The sequence below is a fragment of the Chiloscyllium plagiosum genome, chromosome 2, assembly GCF_004010195.1.
Source record: "Chiloscyllium plagiosum isolate BGI_BamShark_2017 chromosome 2, ASM401019v2, whole genome shotgun sequence".
NCBI lineage: Eukaryota > Metazoa > Chordata > Chondrichthyes > Orectolobiformes > Hemiscylliidae > Chiloscyllium > Chiloscyllium plagiosum.
In genome coordinates, this window is record NC_057711.1 from 2,219,524 (window position 1) to 2,240,194 (window position 20,671).

Genomic DNA, 20,671 nt, shown 5'->3' on the forward strand with positions numbered 1-20,671 from the left:
TCCTCCTGGGAGCAGATACGGCGGAGGCGGAGGAATTGGGAATACGGGATGGCATTTTTGCAAGAGGTAGGGTGGGAAGAGATGTAATCCAGGTAGCTGTGGGAGTCGGTGGGTTTGTAAAAAATGTCAGTGTCAAGTCGGTCGTCAATAATGGAGATGGAGAGGTCCAGGAAGGGGAGGGATGTGTCAGAGATGGTCCAGGTAAATTTAAGGTCAGGGTGGAATGTGTTGGTGAAGTTGATGAATTGCTCAACCTCCTTGTGAGGGGAGCTGGTTGGAATCATACCTAGCATAAAGCAAGTTGCTGATGGTCACTGGGAGTCTTATCTCAGTTCCAGGACATCTGTGTCGGAATTCCTCAGGCTAGTGTCCTAGGCCCAACATTCTTCAGCTGCTCCATGAATAACTTTTCTGTCAGATGGTCTGAAGTGGGAAATTGAATTGATGATTACACAATGATCACAACTTCTCAGTGACATTTGCAATTTCTCAAGTGGCATTGCATCACTTGTGTGACAGGCAGTGACTATTATTCTGATCTTAACTGATGGCAATACTGAACAAATCACATCCGAGTGAAACTGGGCTTAATAGAAAGTGAGGAGAAAGTGAGGTCTGCAGATGCTGGAGATCAGAGCTGGAAATGTGTTGCTGGAAAAGCGCAGCAGGTCAGGCAGCATCCAGGGAACAGGAGAATCGACGTTTCGGGCAAAAGCCCTTCTTCAGGAATCAGGATTCAGGATTCCTGAAGAAGGGCTTATGCCCGAAACGTCGATTCTCCTGTTCCCTGGATGCTGCCTGACCTGCTGCGCTTTTCCAGCAACACATTAATAGAAAGTGAGTCTTATTTTTGATACTGTTGTCAGTCACTAGGCATATTCACATGAGCTTGTCAATGTTCTTTTAATAAGGAGTGCAAGTTTATTGCACAAAACAAAAGCTATATATGGGATACATGACAGTTTAAAAAGATCATATGAATTAAAAAAAATTCAATTTTTTTTTTCAGTGCTATTCTTTTTAGTCATTCCTGGCTTAACTTTTCAATGTCAAGCTCAACTGACTCTTTCCAGCACTCATGGCCTGGTCAGTTCTTTCTAATTCTGATAGTCACAGGCTGATGGCTTCTCCAAACTGAAAAACTGCCCTTCTGCGAGAATGACTTCTCTTACTGAACTCAACCTTCAAGTGGCTCCTGATTATCCTTTTCTGTATCTTAAAACTCAACTCTGTAAGTCATCAGCAATTAACTCCCCGGGTAGTTAATCAAGACTCAGAGTCACATGCTTTCTTGGAAAAGCTGTCAGCTCAAAATTATTTTCTGGCCTTCATTTAAAAACGTCACTTCACTGAAATTAAAATTCATTTTTTCCTTTACTAGATTTCCCAAACAATATCAATATGCTCCAAATCTACATACCATTACCTACAAGAAAGAAGCCATTTATATTCTTAACAGTTGAAGATTCTAGCAGTCTGAGCTAATGCAAAGTAAATTGGAACAATAGGATAGGGGATAAATCAAGAGAGGCGATGGGATATATTTAAGGGGATATTTCAGAATACTTGAAATAATCTAAATTTAATCTGTATGTCAACTTGAAAGATCAGAATGGCAGTAGTAGCCTGGATGATGACTTCATAAAATGTTTACAAGATAGAATTGTTTTTTTAAAGCAGCAGCTTTTGGAACCAATCAAAGAACAGGTTGTATTAGACTTGGTTTTGTATAATGTGACAGGATGAATCAATGACCTCGGTGTAAATGCATCAGTAGGTGAGCCTCGTCTGCCTTTCAGTCTGATCGTGGCTGATCCGATTTTAACACTACGCTCTCAGTCTCTCCCCAGACCTCTTAACGCCTTTAGTCTTACATAGAAGCATCGAGTATAGGAGCAGGAGTAGCCCCTTTTGACCCAACCCACCATTCAATCTGATCGGGGCTGACCTTCCATCTCATTACCCTGTTCCTGTTTCTCCCTGTATGCTTTGATCCTTTAACCTTACGAAATGTATCTCCTCCTTGAAGGCATCCAATGTTCTGGCTTCAAACACTTTGTGACAGAGAATTCCACAGGTTTACCACTGTCTGGGTGGGGAAACAATTATCCTCATCTCAGTCCTAAAAAAGCTATCCCTTATCGTTAGACTATCACGTCTGGCTATGGACTCTCCTGTCATAGGGAACATCCTTCCTACATCTACCCTATCTAATCCTGTTAGAATTTTATAGGTTTCTATGAGATCCTCACCCCCAGTCTTCTGAGCTGCATGAATACAGTCCCAACAGATCCAGTTTGTCCCCGTACGTTAGTCCTGCTAACCGAGGAATCGGTCTGGGCAACCTTCATTGCACTTCCTCCATCGCCAGCACATCCATCCTCAGATAAGGGATCAAAACCAGGTACAATATTCCAGATGTGATCTTACCGATGCCCTGTACAGTTTAGGTTAGATTCCCTAGTGTGAAAACAGGCCATTTGGCCCAATAAGACCACACCGAACCTCAGAAGAGTAACCCACCCAGACCTATTTCCCTCTGACTAATGCACCTAACATACTATGGGAAATTTAGCATGGCCAATTCATCTGACCTGCACATCCCAGTCTGGTATGGATGAAGCCTGGATACATAATCCAATGCTGAGTCTTTGTTTTTTTTTAAGCCATAAATGTATGCCCTTGATCAGAGGGATCTCCTATCCCTTGACCATAAATTAATTCAACTGGACTAAACCAAGTAGATTAATTTGAGGAACCTCTGGTGAGACCAACAAAATGATCAATTTGCCTCACTGTTAATTCAAGAGATTTTCAGTGCTGTTTAATCTTGAATTCTTCTTCTTTCTTCTTCCAAGTGCAATGTTATATGCAACACATGCTTTTCAAGTTGCAAAACTGCAGTGTTTTCAGTTACAGCAGTCCAAAGTCCATTTCAGTTTACAGTTGCAGAAATGAAATATATGTGGTCTTTTACAACCATATACAGGATACAGTGCAGCAACTCACCAAAACACCTTCAGTAGCATCTTTCAAGGGGGAAAAGGGCAGCAGATGCATGTGATCACCCACATGTCCTTCCCAAAGCTCTCCCCATTTTGATGTGGAAGTATATCACCATTCCTTCAGTGTCACTCAGTCAAAGTGCTGAAATTCCCTCACAGCATGTGGGTATCTCCAGCATATGGGTTGAATTGATCCAAATAGTTAACTCACCTCTACTACCTTAGAAGAAATTAACAACGAGTACTAAATGTTGTTGTTGTCATCATTATCCAAATCCCAAAACTGAATAAATAAAAAGTATGCAAATCGTGCAGGCTGGAGTAAGGGCATGACACTGTTACCTCCACCCCCAAACACACAGACACAGACACTGTTACCTCCACCCCCAAACACACAGACACAGACACATACATACATACATACGCACACACACACTTTACCTGCCACAATAAAAGTAGACAATGCAGTTCTGGCAGCATCTGAGGACAAAAGGATGAAGTTAATGTTACAGATCAATGATCATTGTTCAGAGCCTGTGCTTTTGACCAGCCAAAGACTAATTGAGTTCTGTTTTGTTCCTTTCAGATGCAGCATTGTCTCCTTGTTCTCGGAGTCCCTATCAAGAGCTCCGGCCACAGATCAGTTTCACAGAGGCAATGCTGAAAGCATCGGAAAATGCTCGTTCCATTGATGTTACTGAGGAGACTGGTTTAAAGGAGCACACAGATGAGAACTGCCTATATTGTGTGTGCCTGCAGATTGTCGGCTGCCTTCCCTACAGCCAGTGTGCTTCCACTTTCAATCGTGTAGGTGGGTATGAACACGCCTGTAGCTTGCTTAACAGTATGTCTCCTTTATAACCTTCAGTTTCTGTCTTTGTGATAACCTTGCTGGACACTCAAAGAATAAAGAATGTTTACAGCCCAGGAACAGCCCTCCAGCTCTCCAAGCCTGAGCCGATCCAAATGTACTGCCTAAACCTGTCGGTCAATTCCTAAGCATTTATATCCCTCTGCTCCCCACCTACTCATGCATCTGTCTAGATGCACCTTAAATTAATCTACCGTGCCTGCCTCTATCACGTCTGCTGGCAACGCGTTCCAAACGCCCACCACCCTCTGTGTGAAGCACTTGCCACGTGTATCCCCCTTAAACTTTCCACTTCTCACCTTGAAAGCATGATCTCCCATCATTGAATCCTTCACCCCGCGAAAAAGTTTGTCTCTATCCACCCTGTCTATACCCTTCATGATTTTGTAAACCTCAATCAGGTCCCCCCTCAATCTCCTTTTTTCTAGTGAAAATAAACCTAACCTACTCAACCTCTCTTCATAGCTAGCACCTTCCATACCAGGCAACATCCTTGTAAACCTTCTCTGCACTCTCTACAAAGTGTCCACATCCTTTTGGTAATGTGGCGACCAGAACTGTACACAGTATTCTAAGTGCAGCCGAACCAATGTTTTGTACTATTTTAACATGATTTGCCAGCTCTTATACTCAATACCCCGTCCAGTGAAGGCAAGCATACTATATGCCTTCTTGACCACTCTATCCACCTGTGCAGCAGCCTTCAGGGTACAATGGACCTGCACTTCCAGATCTCTCTGCCCATCAACTTTTCCCAAGGCTCTTCCGTTCATTGTATAATTCGCACTAGAATTAGACTTGCCTAAAAGCATCACCTCTCATTTGTCTGGATTGAAAACCATCTACCATTTTTCCACCCAACTCTCCAGTCTATATATATCCTCCTGTATCCTCTGACAGTCCCTTATGCTTTCTACTACTCCACCAATCTTTGTGTCATCTGCAAACTTGCTGATCATACCAACAGTGCCCACTTCCAGATCATTTATGCATATTACAAATAATGCTGACCCCTGTGGAACACCACTGGACACCTTTCTCCATTTCGAGAAACTCCCTTCAACTACTACACTCTGTCTCCTGTTGCTCAACCAGTTCTTTATCCATCTAGCTAGAACACCCTGCACACCATGTGACTGTTCCCCTTAACTAGTTGTTTGTACAAATGCCCCCATGCTACCCACTCTGTTTTTTCAATTTACTCATAGCGGGGGGGCATCACTGGTTGACAAACATTTATTACCCGTCCCTACTTTCCCTGCATAACAATACCCTTATGGTGGGAATTTCAGGATTTGAATCCAGTGACACTGAAGAAATGACTATATATTTCCAGATGAGCAAGGCGCATGGCTTGGGGAAGGTAGTGTTCCTGTATACCTGCTGCCCTTGTCCTTCCAGATGGTTGTGGGTTTGGCAGATGCTGTGAGGAGCTTTTCTGCAGTGCATCTTGTAGATGGTATTGGCAAAAACGCTTGGGGAGGTGAGGGGGAATTGAGAATTCTTAGGAAGCAAAAAAGTAATGGTCCAGCATTACTGCCTGAAAGAGAGACGAAAGAAGATTCTAGCAATTTTTAAAAGGGTATTGGAAATGGAAAGATCACAGCGATGAAGAAAGAGAAGAGGAATGATGAGAACAGGATCGCTGTAACTGGCTCGAGTCGGCACAGGTACATTGGGTGCCTTAGTCTCCTGTGTTGTTATTGTCTGCAATCCTTTCTATGCCTAACAGACAAATACCCCGCTAAGACAGTGCTATGTAAACAGGTCTTACTTTCTTTAAATGCTAATGTATTTCAGATTTTCCAGACATTCCATGCTCCGAATGCTGTGTGTCTGTCATCCCAATCCACACCCACCTGGAAGTCACACCTCGCTCCTCTAAGATTTCTGGGATCTCTGGGTGCAGTGATGCTGTGTCACAGGGCTCAGCAAGCAGCACCAAGAGTGTGGATATCGTTATAGGTGAGTGTACGTGGCAATGAAAACTGCCTTGGGAGACTCGAGTATTGCCTTCAATTGATCAGAAAGTGTGAGACGCTGCATTTATCCTTCGAGTTGTGTTTCCACATTCCTATCATCCTGGTTGCTTGGGTGGAGTTTGGTAAGGCTAGGAGTTACGGTATTCCCATATAATCTGGGCAGAGGACCAAGGTTAGTTCAGAGAAAGCTGATTATTACTGTTGGGCATGCAAGGAGATGCCTGTTACATCATTAAGAGGCAGGGTCATGAATAGTTTAGATTAGGGTTCATTGTAAGGGAGATGGATTTATTAGATTAAATTAGCATAAAATTTTACAGTACAGAGGAGACCATTCAACCAATGATGTCTTTACTGGTTCCCAAAAGAACTATTCCACTCTCTAGCCCTAACTCCATAGCTCCCTTAATACTTCACTTTCAAATTACACTTGCAGCGCTCTTTTGAAGCCTCCTATGGAATCTGCCTTCCTCACTCTCCCAGGCAGTACATTCCAAATCCTAACACCTCTGAGTTAAGAAGTTTCTCCTCCTCTCACTCTTAACTTTCTTGCTGAAAACCTTGAAATTGTGATCCCTAGTTACTGACATACTTACCAGTGGAAACAGAATATCCTTTATCTTGTCAAAATTATTCATCATTTGAATACTTCAGTAAGGTCATTTCTTAATCTTCTCTGCTGAAAGGAGAACCTGCCCAATCTCTCTAATCTTTCCTTGTATCTAAAATCCTTCATTCCTGGTATCATTGTAGTAAATGTCATTTGCACTCTCACCAGGGCTTTAACGTCCTTCTTTAAAAAAGGTGCCTACAGCAGGACACAATACTGAAATGTGGTCTGACTGAATATTTTAGAGGTGTAACATCACTTCCTTGCTTTTGTACTCTGTGCCTCTTATTTATAAACCCAAACATTCAAAGTGCCAACTTAACTGTTTCAACTTGCCAGCCACCTTGAAAGAATTGTGTACGTGAGCGTCGAGGTCCCTCTGCTCCTGTACTCCCCTCGAGTTGTACCATCGAGCCTGTATTGTCTCTCCATGTTTCTTCGACCAAAGGCATTACCTCCCATTTCTCTGCATTGAAGTTCATGTCAGCTGTCTGCCCATTGGCCAACTTGTCAAGGTCCCTCTGAAGTCACTCAGCATCATCCTCACAATTCATTATTCTCCCTAACTTAGGATCATTTGCAAATTTGGAGATTTTGCCCTCAACATTCATCTCCAAATTGTTAACAGAAGTTAGGAAAAGCATTGGTTCTCAACACTGATGGAGGACACGACTTTCCTCATGCTTCCTCTTAGCCTTAGACTCTCTCCTACATTTGAGATACTCTTCCTGATTTCTCTAGCTGCCATTATTCTAGTATGTCTCGTATGCCTCCTTTTTCTTTCTAATTTTCTCATCAATATCCTTAGCCAAGCAGAGTACTCTAGTTTTCGATACCCTGGATTTGTTTCTCATGGGTATGTATCTAGCTTGTATTCAATTCCCCTCCCTTTTGAAATTCTCCCACTTTTCTTGCAATGTTTTATCCACCAAAATATGTTTCCATAAGACATAGGAGTGGAAGTAAGGCCATTCAGCCCATCGAGTCCACTCCGCCATTCAATCATGGCTGATCAGCATTTCAATTCTACTTATCCACACTCTCCCTGTAACCCTTAATTCCTTGCGAGATTGAGAATTTATCAATCTCTGCTTGAAGACATCTAACGTCCTGGCCTCCACTGCGCTCTGTGGCATAGAATTCCACAGGCCCACCACTCTCTGGCTGAAGAAATGTCTCCTCATTTCCGTTTTAGATTGACCCCCTCTATTTCTAAGGCTGTGTCCACGGGTCCTAGTCTCCCCGCCTAACGGCAGCAACTTCCCAGTGTCCACCCTTTCTAAACCATGCATTGTCTTGTAAGTTTCCATTAGATCTCCCCTCAACCTTCTAAACTCCAATGAATATAATCCCAGGATACTCAGAAGTTCATCATATGTTAGGTCTACAATTCCAGGGATCATCCGTGTGAATCTCTGCTGGACATGTTCCAGTGCCAGTATGTCCTTCCTGAGGTGTGAGGCCCAAAATTGGACACCATATTCTAATTGGGGCCTAACCAGTACTTTATAAAGTGTTAGTAGCACATCGCTGCTTTTATATTCCAACCCTCTTGAGGTAAATGACAACGTTACATTTGCTTTCTTAACCACGGACTCAGTCTGCAAATTAACATTTTGAAAATCCTGGACTAGCACTCCCAGATCCCTTTGTACTTACGCTTTATGAATTTTCTCGCCATTTAGAAAATAGTCCATGCCTCTATTTTTTCCAAAGTGCAAGACCTTGCATTTCCTGGACCACTCTCCTCAACTATCTAAATCTTTCTGCAGCTTTCCCACCTCCTCAGTACTACCTGCCTGTCCACCTAACGTCGTATCATCGGCAAACTTCACCAGATTGCCCCCAGCCCTTTCATCCAGATCCTTAATAAATAAAGTGAACAGCTGCGGCCACAACTCTGAACCCTGCGGGACACTGCTTATCACCGGCTGCCATTCCGAAAAAGAACCTTTTATCCCAACTCTCATGCTAGTAGCTCACCTCAAACACCATAGGCCCTCATCTTACTCAGCACCCTCCCATGAGGCACCTTATCAAAGGCCTTTTGGAAATCTAGGTAAATAACATCCACCTACTTGTTACCTTTTCAAAGAATTTTAACAGGTTTGTCAGGCACGACCTCCCCTTAACTAAATCCATACTGACTTGTAATCCAACCCTGGACTTCCATGAATTTAGAAATCTCATCCTTAACAATGGTTTCTAGAATTTTACCAACAACCAAGGTTAGACTAATCAGCCTATAATTTTCCATTTTTTGTTTTGATCCTCCTTTGAACAAGGGTACAACAGTGATTTTCCAATCATCTGGGACTTACCCTGACTTCAGTGACTTTTCAACGACCACAACCAATGCCTCCGCTATTTCCTCAGCCACGTTCCTCAGAACTCTAGGATGTAGCCCATTGGGGCCAGGAGATTTATCAATTTTTAGACAAAGAACAAAGAAAATTCACAGCCCTGGAACAGGCCTTTCGGCCCTCCAAGACTGAGCTGATCCAAACCCACTGTCTAAACCTGTCGCCCAATTCCTAAGCATTTGTAACCCTCTGTTCCCCACCTATTCAAGCATCTGTCCAGACGCATCTTAAATGAATCAACCGTGCCTGCCTCTACCACCTCTGCTCTACAACCTCCAGGCACCTACCACCCTCTGTGTAAAGTACTTTACGCATGTATCCCCCTTCAACTTTTCACCTCTCACCTTGAAAGTGTGACCTTTTCATTATTGAATTCCTCACCCTGGGAAAAATCTTATCTCTATCTACCCTATCTCTACTCTTCATGATTTTGTAGACCTCAGTCAGGTCCCCCCTCAATCTCCTTTTTTCTAATGAAAACAATCCTAATCTACTCAACCTCTTCATTACTAGCACCTTCCATACCAGGCAACATCCTCGTAAACCTTCTCTGCAACCTCTCCAAAGCGTCCACATCCTTTTGGTAATGTGGTCCCCAGAACTGTACGCAATATTTTAAATGCTGAACCAACGTCATGTACAATTTTAACATGACTTGCCAGCTCTTATACTCAATACCCCGATGAAGGCTAGCATACCAGATGCCTTTTTGATCACTCTATCCACCTGTGCAGCAACCTTCAGGGTACAATGGACCTGAACTCCCAGATCTCTCTGCCCATCAACTTTTCCCAAGGCTCTTCGTTTACTGTATAATTCACTCTAGAATTAGACTTCCCAAAATGCATCACCTCACATTTGCCTAAATTGAACTTTATCTGTCACTCCTCCGCCCAACTCTCCAGTCTCTCTATATCCTCCTGTATTCTCCAGTCCCCTATGCTTTCTACTACTCCTCCAATCTTCGTGTCATTTGTAAGCTTGCTGATTATACCAACAGTTCCTCTTCCAGATGATTTATGTATATTGCAAACAACAATGGCCCCAGCACTGAACCCTGTGGAACACCACTGGTCACCTTTCTCCTTTTCGAGAAACTCCCTTCAACTCTGTCTCCTGTTGGTCAACCAGTTCTTTATCCACCTAGCTAGAACGTCCTGCATACCATGTTACTTCACTTTCTCTATCAGTTTACCGTGGGGAACCTTATCAAACGCCTTACTAAAGTCCATGTATATGACATCAACAGCCCTTCCTTCATCTATCAACATAGTCATTTCCTCAAATAACTCTATTAAGTTGGTAAGGCATGATCTCCTGCGCACAAAACCATGTTGCCTATCACTGATAAGCCCATTCTTTTCCAAATATAAATAGATTTTAACCCTCAGTACCTTCTCCAGCAACTTTCCCACCACTGATGTCAAGCTTACTGGTCTGTAGTTACCCGGAATATCCCTACTACCCTTCTTGTACGGGGGACAACATGAGCAACCCTCCACGGCTCTGGCACCTCACCTATGTTTAGGGATGCTACAAAGATATCTGTCAGTACCCCAGTTATTTCCCCTCTCGCCTCCCTCAGCAACCGGAATAGATCCCATCTGGTCCTGGGGATTTGTCCACCTTAATAACCTCTAGCCTACCCAACATATCTTCCCTACTAATGTCAACGTGATCCAGACTAATCAAACTTCGATCTCTAATCTCAACATTCATCATGTCCCTCTCCTCAGTGAACACTGATGCAAAGTAATCATTCAGAATCTCACTCACTTTCTCAGGTTCAACACACAACCTTCCTTCCTTATCCTTTAGTGGACCAATCCTTTCTCTAGTTACCTGCTTCTTTATATAAGAATAAAAGGCTTTGGGATTCTCCTTAATTCTGCTCGCTAAAGCTATTTCATGACCCCTTTTAGCCCGCTTGATTCCTCAATTAAGACTGGTCCTACTCTCCCGATATTCCTCCAGGGCCCGTTCTGTTCTTAGCTGCCTTTTGTACGCTTCCCTTTTCCTCTTGGCTAGTTGTACCATTTGTCCTGTCATCCATGGTTCACAAATCTTGCCCTTCCTATCCTTTGCTTTCAGTGCCTATCCTGCACTATCTTTAACCTTTCTTTGAAACCCTCCCACATCTCAAATGTGGACTTCCCTTCAAACTGCTGTGTCCAATCCATATTTCCCAGCTCCTGTCTAATTTTGATATAATTGGCCTTGGCCCAGTTTAGTACTCTTCCCCGAGGACCATTCTCATCTTTGGCTACGAGTATTCTAAAACTTACAGAATTGTGTTCGTTGTTCCCAAAGAAACCCCCACCACAACTTCTCACACTTGGCCTGGCTCATTCCCCAACACCAGGTCCAATATGGCTCCTTCCCTCGTCGGACTATTGACATCCTGCTCTCGAAAACTCTCCTGGACGCTTCTTACAAATTCTACCCCATCCAGACCTCTGACACTAAGTGTATCCCAGTCAATGTTGGGAAAATTAAAATCTCCCATCACCACCACCTTTTAGCTTTCTAGCACTTTCTCTTTTGTAATGCCTACCATATTCAACTCTGCCTCCTGCCCCTTCAATTGTTGGGATTTTGCTCATGTCTTCCACTGTGAAGACTGACACAAAGTATTTAAGTTCTTCAGCTATTTCCTTATCTCCCAGCACTAGCCTTCTGGCATCAATTTGAAGTGGCCAATGTTTATTTTTGCCTCTCGTTTGTTTCTTATGAATTAAAAGAAAGTTTTACTATCATTTCTAATATTACAGACTAGCCTACCTTCATATTTGATCTTCTCCTTCCATATTTCTCTCTTTGTTATCCTCTCATTTTGTAGTCTTCCCAATCTTTGGATTTCCCAGTGCTCTTGGCCCCTTTAAATGCTCTCTCTTTCTCACTGTTATATTTCCTGACTTCCTTTGTCAGCCATGGTTGCCTAATCCCCCCGCACCCCGGGTAATCTTCATTTGTGCTTCCTCAACTCCACCCACACAGACTCATCTGACCCTATGACATTTAATTTCATTCTTAAGTAACAAGGCAACCCTGCCCCCTCTGCCCCCTCCCTGTCTTTTCAATAAGTTGGAAATCTTAGGATGTTGAACTGCCCGTCTTGAACCCCCTGCAACCATGTCTCTGTGATGCCTGCCACGTAACAATCATTCACAATGATTTGTGCTGTTAATTCATCTACTTTGTTATGAATACTACAAGTGTTTAGGTAAAGTGCCTTAAAGCTAAATTTCTTATCGTATTAGAAATATTGGAAATCATAAGATGTCCTAAGTTATCCTTCTTTGCTGCATTCCTAGTCTGCCTTGAGCTTAAACCCACCTGCACACATGCTATCCTGCGCTAAAATCTGCCCTTTTCCAGTCTGGGATCCTAATCATTGGCTGATTTTTATCCTTTTCCAATTTAGTTCTGAATCTTATGTTATGATTACTATTTCACGAATGCTCACCCACTGTGATGCTATCCACTTGACCAGCCTCATTTCCCGTAACTCGGTCAGAATGTATGAGTTGGACTGAAGGACCTGTTTCTGTGCTGTATGACTCTGACTTTATAACCCAGACCCTTGCCTTCCAAATCCATCCCACTACACTATTTACAGACTCAGCTCTGAGATTAGTTCCTTTTCTGCTCAGGTGAAGCCCATCACTTCTGAATAGCTTCCTCCTTTCACAAAATGATCGCAATGTATCCAAAATCTAAATCCCTCACTCCTACACCATCCCTCAAACCCCAGGTTTACTTCCCTGATCTGCCTTTGCTTAAATGATGAGGCTCGTGGCACAGGTAGTATTTCTGAGATTGATACCCTGTGAGATTGCTTCTGTGTTTCCTGAACTGATCCTGCAAGCCCTCAAAGTTGTCCCTCCCTATCTTGTTGGTTCCTACATGAATCACTACCACTGGTTGTTCACTTCCCTTTCTAGAAGTCTATCCAGCCATGCCATATGTCCTGAACCCTTGACCCGGGAGGTAACTGACTGTACAAGGACTTGCAATCTCGGCTGCAAACTAGACTGTCTAAGCCCTCGAATTGAGTCAGCCACCACTACTAGCTTACTAGTCACTGGCTTTCTGGAAGAAGGCAGCGTTAATGGTTGATGGAAAATATTCAGCCTGGAGTCCAGTTACTAGTGGTCTGTCACAAGGATCTGTTTTGGGACTTAGCCAAGCATAGGTGGGTGGGTTAGTAAGTTTGCAGATGACACTAAAGTCTGGAGTAGTGGACAGTTTGGAAGAATGTTACAAGTTGCAGGGGGACTTGGCTATACTGCAGAATTAGGCTGAGAGGTGGCAAATGGAGTTCAATGCTGCTAAATATGAGGTGATTCACTTTGGGAAGAATAACAGGAAGGCAGAATACTGGAAAAAATCTGTTTTAAGCAGAAGGTGGTATGTGTATGGAATGAACTGCCAGAGGAAGTGGAGGAGGCTGGTACAACTGCAACATTTAAGAGGCATTTGGATGGGGATATGAATAGGAAGGGTTTGGAGGGATATAGGCCGGGTGCTGGCAGGTGGGACCAGATTGGGTTGGGATATCTGGTGGGCATGGACAGGTTGGACCGAAGGGTCTTTTTCCATCCTGTATATCTCTATGACTATGACTGTAGTGTGAATGTGCAGAGGGATCTTGGAGACCATGTACATAGATCCCTGAAAGTTGCCACCCAGGTGGATAGTGCTGTTAAGAAGGCATACGGTGTGTTAGGTTTCATCGGTAGAGGGATTGCATTCCAGAGCGGTAATGTCATGCTGCAACTATACAAAATGCTAGTGCGACCGCACTTGAAATATTGTGTTCAGTTCTGGTCGCCCCATTACAGGAAGGATGTAGAAGCGTTGGAAAAGGTGCAGCGGAGACTTGCCAGGATGTTGCCTGGTCTGGAGGGAAGGCCTTATGAGGAAAGGCTGAGAGACTGGAATCAGTTCTCATTGGAGAACAGAAGGCTCAGAGGGGATTTGATAGAGACAAACAAGATGTCCAGAGGATTAGATAGGGTCAGTGAAAGTCTTTTTCCTAGGATGATGATGTCAGCTTGTACGAGCGGTCATAACTACAAATTGAGGGGTGATAGATTTAAGGCAGATGTCAGAGGCAGGTTCTTTTCTCAGAGTGGGAAGGGTGTGGAATGCCCTGCCTGCCAATGTAGTTAACTCAGCCACATTGGGGAGATTTAAACAATCCTTGGATAAGCACATGGATGATGTTGGGATAGTGTAGGGGGATGGGCTTAGATTAGTTCACAGGTCGGCGCAACATTGAGGGCCGAAGGGTCTGTTCAGTAGTGTATTGTTCTATGTTCTTTGACACCAGATCGCTTATAAGTTACACTTTTACAATCAATAAAGGGTTAAGTTTTTTTTATGCGCCTGTGGGCACCACTAGCTGTTCAGCCTTTATTGCGTGTCCCTAACAGCCCTTGAGAAGGTGGGGGTGAGTTCTCGCCTTGACCTGCTGCGGTCCATGTGCTGTAGGTTGACCCACAATGCCCTTATGGAGGGAATTCCAGGATTTTGACCAAGTGAAGGAGTGGTGATATATTTCCAGTTCAGGATAGTGAGTGGCTTGGAGTGGAGCTTACAGGGAGTGATGTTCCCATCTATCTGCTGCTGTTGTCCTTAAGTGGTCGTGGGTTTCGAAGGTGCTGTCAAAGGAGAAATAGTGAATTTCTGCAGTGCACCTTGTGGAAAGTTAAACTAATCTGATCTGACCGTGTTATTGGTTGTTGTTTATCTTCATTGCCTTTGAATCTTGTCTCCTACAGGAGGGAAACCTGTCATCGATGACACGCCTGCCTGCCGAGTGCTTTTGAGGAAAGAAGTCTTACGATTGGTCATTAACCTGAGCAGCTCAGTGGGAACAAAAGGTCATGAAACTGGGCTCTTGACGTAAGAACTAATTTCAATAAATCGTTCCAAGATATTTGTTTACATTCAACAACGGCACCTGATATTTAGAAAGCGCATGTAACGTAATGAAACATACCAAAGTGCACACAAAATAGGAGCAGGAATAGGCTACTCAGCTTCACCATTCATCATAACCATGTGTGAATATCCAACTCAATAGCTTGTTCCTGCCTTTCCCCCATATCCCTTAGCATCCAAGTGTCAAATCGAACTCCTTTTTGAAATCATACAATGATTTGGCTTTGACTGCTTTTTATATAGTGAATTCCACAGAATCACCATGCTGGGTGAAGAGATTTCCCATTACCGTGCTAAATGGGGCAGACTTTGAACACGTCTAGCAACTCAAGACTGGACATCCATGAGGTGCTGTGGGCCATCAACCGCAGCAGAACTGTACTCCAGCACAATCTGTAATCTCATGGTCTGACATATCCCCCACCTGACCATTACCATCAAGCCTGGGGATCAACCCTGGATTGGATCAATAGAGTGTGCAGGAGGGCATGTCAGGAGCAGTATCGGGCATACCTGAAGATGAGCTGCCAACCTGGTGAAGATATTAAACAAGATTACTTGCATTCCAAACAGCATAAGCAGCAAATGATAGAGCTCAGTGATCCCATAGCCATCATGTTAGATCTAAGCTCTACAGTCTTGCCACATCCAGTCATGAATGGTGGTGAATAATTAAACAACTCACTAGGGGAGGCGGCTCCACAAATATCCCCATCATCAATAATGGAAGACCCCAGCATATCAGGGCAAAATATGAGGCTGAAGCATTCACAGTAATCTTCAGCCAGAAGTGTTGAGTTAGGTGATTCATCTCCGCATCCTCCAGTGGTCCCCAGCATTACAGATACTAGTGTTCAGCCAATTTGATTCACTCCACGTGAGATCAAGAAAGAGTTGGAGACACTGGATACTGCAAAAACTATGGACCCTGACAACATTTCACCAATAGTACTGAAGGCTTGTGCTCCAGAACTTGCTCCCCCTAGCCAAGTTGCTCCAGTATAGTTACAACCCTGGCATCTATCTGACAATGTAGAAAATTGCCTAAGCATATTCGGTACATAAAAAGGAGGACAAACCAGCCAATTCCCGCCCCACCAGATTACGCTCGATCGTCAGTTAAATGATGGAAGGTGTCAGTAACAGTGCTATCGAGCAGCACCTGCTCAGCAAGAACCTGCTCAGTGACGCCCAGTTTGGGTTCCCCCAGGGTCACTCAGCTCCTGACCTCATTACAGCCTTGGGTCAAACATGGACAAAAGAGCTGCAATCCAGAGGGAAGGGGAGAGGGGCAGCCTTTGAAATCAAGGCTGTATTTGACTGAGTATCACATCAAGGAGTCCTAGCAAAATTGGAATCAATGGGTAATGGAGGCAAACTCTCCAGTGGTTGAGTGATTCATAGAACATTCCAGCGCAATACAGGCCCTTTGGCCCCCGATGTTGTGCTGACCTGTGGAACCAATCTAAAGCCCATCTAACCTACATTATTTCATTCACATCCATATGCCTATCCAATGACTATTTAAATGCCCTTAAACTTGTCGAGTCTGCTACTGTTGCAGACAGTGCGTTCATGCCCAAACTACTCTGAGTAAAGAAACTACCTCTGACATCTGACCAATATCTATCACCCCTTAATTTAAAGCTATGTCTCCTTGTGCTAACCATTGCAATCCAAGGAAAAAGGCTCTCACTGTCTAACTCCCTGATTATCTTACGTGTTTCAATTAAGTTGCTTCTCAACCTTCTTCTCTCTAATAAAAACAGCCTCAAGTCCCTCAGCCTTTCCTGGTAAGACCTTCCCTCCATACCAGGCAATATCCTAGTAAATCTCCTCTGAACTCTTTCCAAAGCTTCTACATCCTTCCTATAATGCAGTGACCAGAACTGTACACAATACTCCAAGTGTGGCCGCACCAGAGTTTTGTACAACTGCAGCATGATCTCATGGTTTTGAAACTCAATCCCTCTACCAATAAAAGCTAACATACCATATGCCGCCTTAACAACCCTATTGACCTGGGTGGCAACTTTCTAGGATCTGTGTACCTGGACACTGAGATGTCTCTGCTCATCTACACTACCAAGATCTTACCATTTACCCAGTATTCTGCATTTCTGTTACTCCTTCCAAAGTGAATCACCTCACACTTTTCCGCACTAAACTCCATTTGCCACCTCTCAGCCCAGCTTTGCAGCTTATCTATGTATCTCTGTAACTTACAACGTTTTTCATCGCTATCCACAACTCTACTGAATTAGCGTTCTGGCACGCAGGATGATGGTTGTGGTTGTTGGAAGTCGGTCATCTCAGCTTCAGGACATCTCTATAGGAGTTCCTCAGGGTAGTGAGCTTCAGCTGCTTCACCAATGACTGTCCCTCCATCAGAAGTGGGATGTTTGCTGGTGATTATACAATGATCAGAACCATGTGTGTGACTCCTCAGATATTGAAGCAGTCCATGCTCAAATGCAACACGATCTGGACAATATCCAGGCTTAGGCTGACAAGTGGCAAGTAATACTCATGCCATACAAATGCTAGGCAATCCCCAATAAGAGACAATGTAACCACCGCCTATTTACATTCTGGGGTTTTACCATCCTGTGAATTTCTTACGATCAACGTCCTCAGGGTTACCATTGACAAGAAACTCAACTTGGTTTGCCACATAATCACAGTGGCTGCAAGAGCAGGTCAGAGGTTAGGAATACTGTGGCGAGTAAGTTATCTCCTGACTCCCCAAAGCCTGTCCACCATCTACAAGGCACAAGTCAGGAGGGTGATGGAATACACCCCACTTGCCTGAATGGGTACAGCTCCAACAACACTCCAGAAGCTTGACATCACCCAGGACAAAGCAGCCACTTGATTGACGCCACATCCACAAACATCCACTCCCTGCACCACCAACGCTCAGTCACAGCAGTGTGTACAATCTACAGGATACACTGCTGAAATTCACCAACGATCCTCATACGGCATCTCACAAACCCATGACCGCTTCTATCTAGAAGGACAAGGACAGCAGATACATAGCAACACTGGCACATTCAAGTTTCCCCTCTAAGCCACTCACCATCGTAACTTGGAAATAAATTGCCGTTCCTTCTCTTGCTGGGTCAAAATCATTGAATCTCCTTCCCGAGGGTGCTCTGGATCAACACACAGGAGGTGGCCTGCAGTAGTTCAAGAAGGCAGCTTATTACCACCACCACCACCTCAAGGGGCAACTTGGGACAGGTAACAAATGCTAGCTTAGCCAGTGACCCACAAACACCATCCCACAAATGAATAAAAAGAAATTGCATTTTTCTTTAAACTGTGACCCTGTTTCTGGGCTCTTGTCATTTGAAACATTCTTCCTCCATCTTGTCTTGCTACAATTTTATTGGTTTCAGTGAACTTTTCCCCCCCCTGCCCCCGCCCCCGCCCCCGCCCAGTATTCTTCTGAACCTTAGTGAATGTAATCTGAACCAATCCATTCTCTCCTCCAGTCAGTCCTGCTATCCCAGGATTCCAGTCTGGTAAGCCTTTACTACACTCCCTCTATAGTGAGAACATATTTCCTCTAATAAGGAGACCAAAACTGCTTCGTGTCTCACCAAGGCCCTACAGAATTGCAGCAAAACAACCCCTCCAATCCTCTCACTTTGAAGACCAACTATTTCAGTATAAATTCTGCTTTTTACCACCTTCACCACCTGCTGTACCTACATGCTTGCTGTCAGCAACTGGTGTACAAGGGCATCCAGGTCCTGTTGCAAATTTTCCCCCTTCTGATTATGCCCTGCCTGCCAATATAGTCAACTCAGCCACATTAGGGAGATTTAAACAATCCTTGGATAAGCACATGGATGATGATGTGATAGTATAGGGGGACGAGCTGAGAATTGTTCACAGGTAGGTGCAACATCGAGGGCCGAAGGGCCTGTTATGCGCTGTATTATTCTATGTTCACTGGAGTACTGCAGCAAGTCCGAGACACAGCTGGTGGCCACGGGACACAGTGGTCTGTTGAAGTGGCAGGCTCAGGGTCATTTTTGTGGACCGAATGCAGGTGTTCTGCAAAGCGTTCACCAAGCCTGTGTTTCATCTCCCCAGTGTAGATGAGCCCACGTGATGCAGTAGACTGGATTGAACGAGGTGCAGACACATCACTGCTTCAAAGAAAGGTATATCTGGGGCCTTGGATAGTCAGGAGGTAGGAAGTAAATAGGCAGGTGTTACACTATCTATGATTGCTGTGGGGGCCATGAGGAGCTATTGGGACCAATGTGTCCCCAGAGAGAACGGTCCCTGCAGAATGCTGTTGACAGGGAGGGATTATGAGGCTGGTCATGAGATGATGGTTAATGATCCTTTGGGTGCAAAGGCTGATGAGCTGGTATGTGAGCACCAGAGGGACCCTATCGATGTTGTGGAAGGGAGGGGATGAGAGTAGAAATGCGAGAGATTGGTTGAACATGGGTGACGGCCCAGTCAATCGTGGTGGTGACTCTGCTTGATTATACTATGCATTTCTAATTGCTATGCTGTTAAATGAAAGGGTTCAATTGGCAAAACAGCTGATGCCAAGATTGTGGAATCAGTTCCTGCACAGGTTAAGTTTATCATGGAGGACTATTCTGAAAATCTTCCCTTACCTGAGGTGTGGTGACCCTCAGGTTAAACCACCACAAACATCTCTCTCCAATGAGAGAACAGCCCTATGGTCAAGTAGGCTTTCTTCAAAACAGACTCAAACTTTCACACTCACTGATATTAAGCTAACTGATCTATAATTTCCTATGTTCACTTTGGCCTACGTCTTTTAAATATTTAAAGAAGCTCTTAATCCTTTGGTTTTGTTACTTTTTATTTCTTTGCTCTAATTTTATTTTTACTCTGGTTTGTGATTGTTTTAAAAGTTAACAAAATACAATCCTCGGGCTTACAACTAATCTTTGCCATTTGTACTTTTTTTAAATTCGATATGATCCTTAACCCTAGTCAGTTTATCCCCTGCTTAGAATTCTCCTTCATATTTGCTGTGACTCATGAACTATTTCCTTAAACATTTGGCCAGTGTTCCATCAAACACCTTTACTGCTAAACTCCTTTTCTATGCCTGTGTAACTACCCTTATTTAGTTTTAGCATAGCTATTTCTGACCCAAGTTACTCACTCTCAGTTTGAATGTTAAATTCTACGATGTTATGTTCCTTGCAGATCTTTTATCCTTCATTAAACCTTATTACCAGATCCAGTGAAGCCTTATTTTTGGGTGGGTCCACAACAATATTGTTCTAGGAAACTTCCATGAATACACTAAATTGGTTTTCCCATAGTGTATGAAGATTAAATTCACCTCTGAATGTTATACATTTTTTAAATGCTGTCATTATATCCTCACTTATTCTCTGTTGCACCATATAGTTACTGTTAGAGGACCTACAGACTACTCCCATCAGTGTTGTCTTCCCCTTTTTTATTTCCTACATTCACCTGTATGGATTCTACATAGAGTCATAGAGATGTACAGCAAGGAAACAGACCCTTCGGTCGAACCCGTCCATGCCGACCAGCTATCTCAACCCAATCTAGTCCCACCTGCCAGCACCCGGCCCATATCCCTCCAAACCCTACCTATTCATATACCCATCCAAATGCCTCTTAAATGTTGCAATTGTACCAGCATCCACCACTTCCTCTGGCAGCTCATTCCATACACGTACCACCCTCTGTGTGAAAACATTGCCCCTTGGGTCTCTTTTATATCTTTTCCCTCTCTCCCTAAACCTATGCCCTCTAGTTCTGGACTCCCAGACCCCAGGGAAAAGACTTTGCCTATTTACCCTATCCATGCCTCTCATAATTTTGTAAACCTCTATCAGGTCACCCCTCAG

The 20,671-nt window shown here is 43.8% G+C and overlaps 1 protein-coding gene across 2 annotated transcripts in view; it reads left to right on the forward strand.

Moving 5' to 3' along the window:
• The window catches only part of rictora (RPTOR independent companion of MTOR, complex 2 a), a 242,633-nt gene that overhangs the window by 215,829 nt on the left and 6,133 nt on the right, over window positions 1–20,671 (forward strand). For both annotated transcript variants that reach the window (XM_043703086.1, XM_043703095.1), the window contains 3 exons: window positions 3,592–3,816; window positions 5,677–5,841; window positions 14,618–14,741. In XM_043703086.1, coding sequence (XP_043559021.1) covers window positions 3,592–3,816; window positions 5,677–5,841; window positions 14,618–14,741 — 514 coding nt within the window. The remainder of the gene's footprint in view (window positions 1–3,591; window positions 3,817–5,676; window positions 5,842–14,617; window positions 14,742–20,671) is intronic.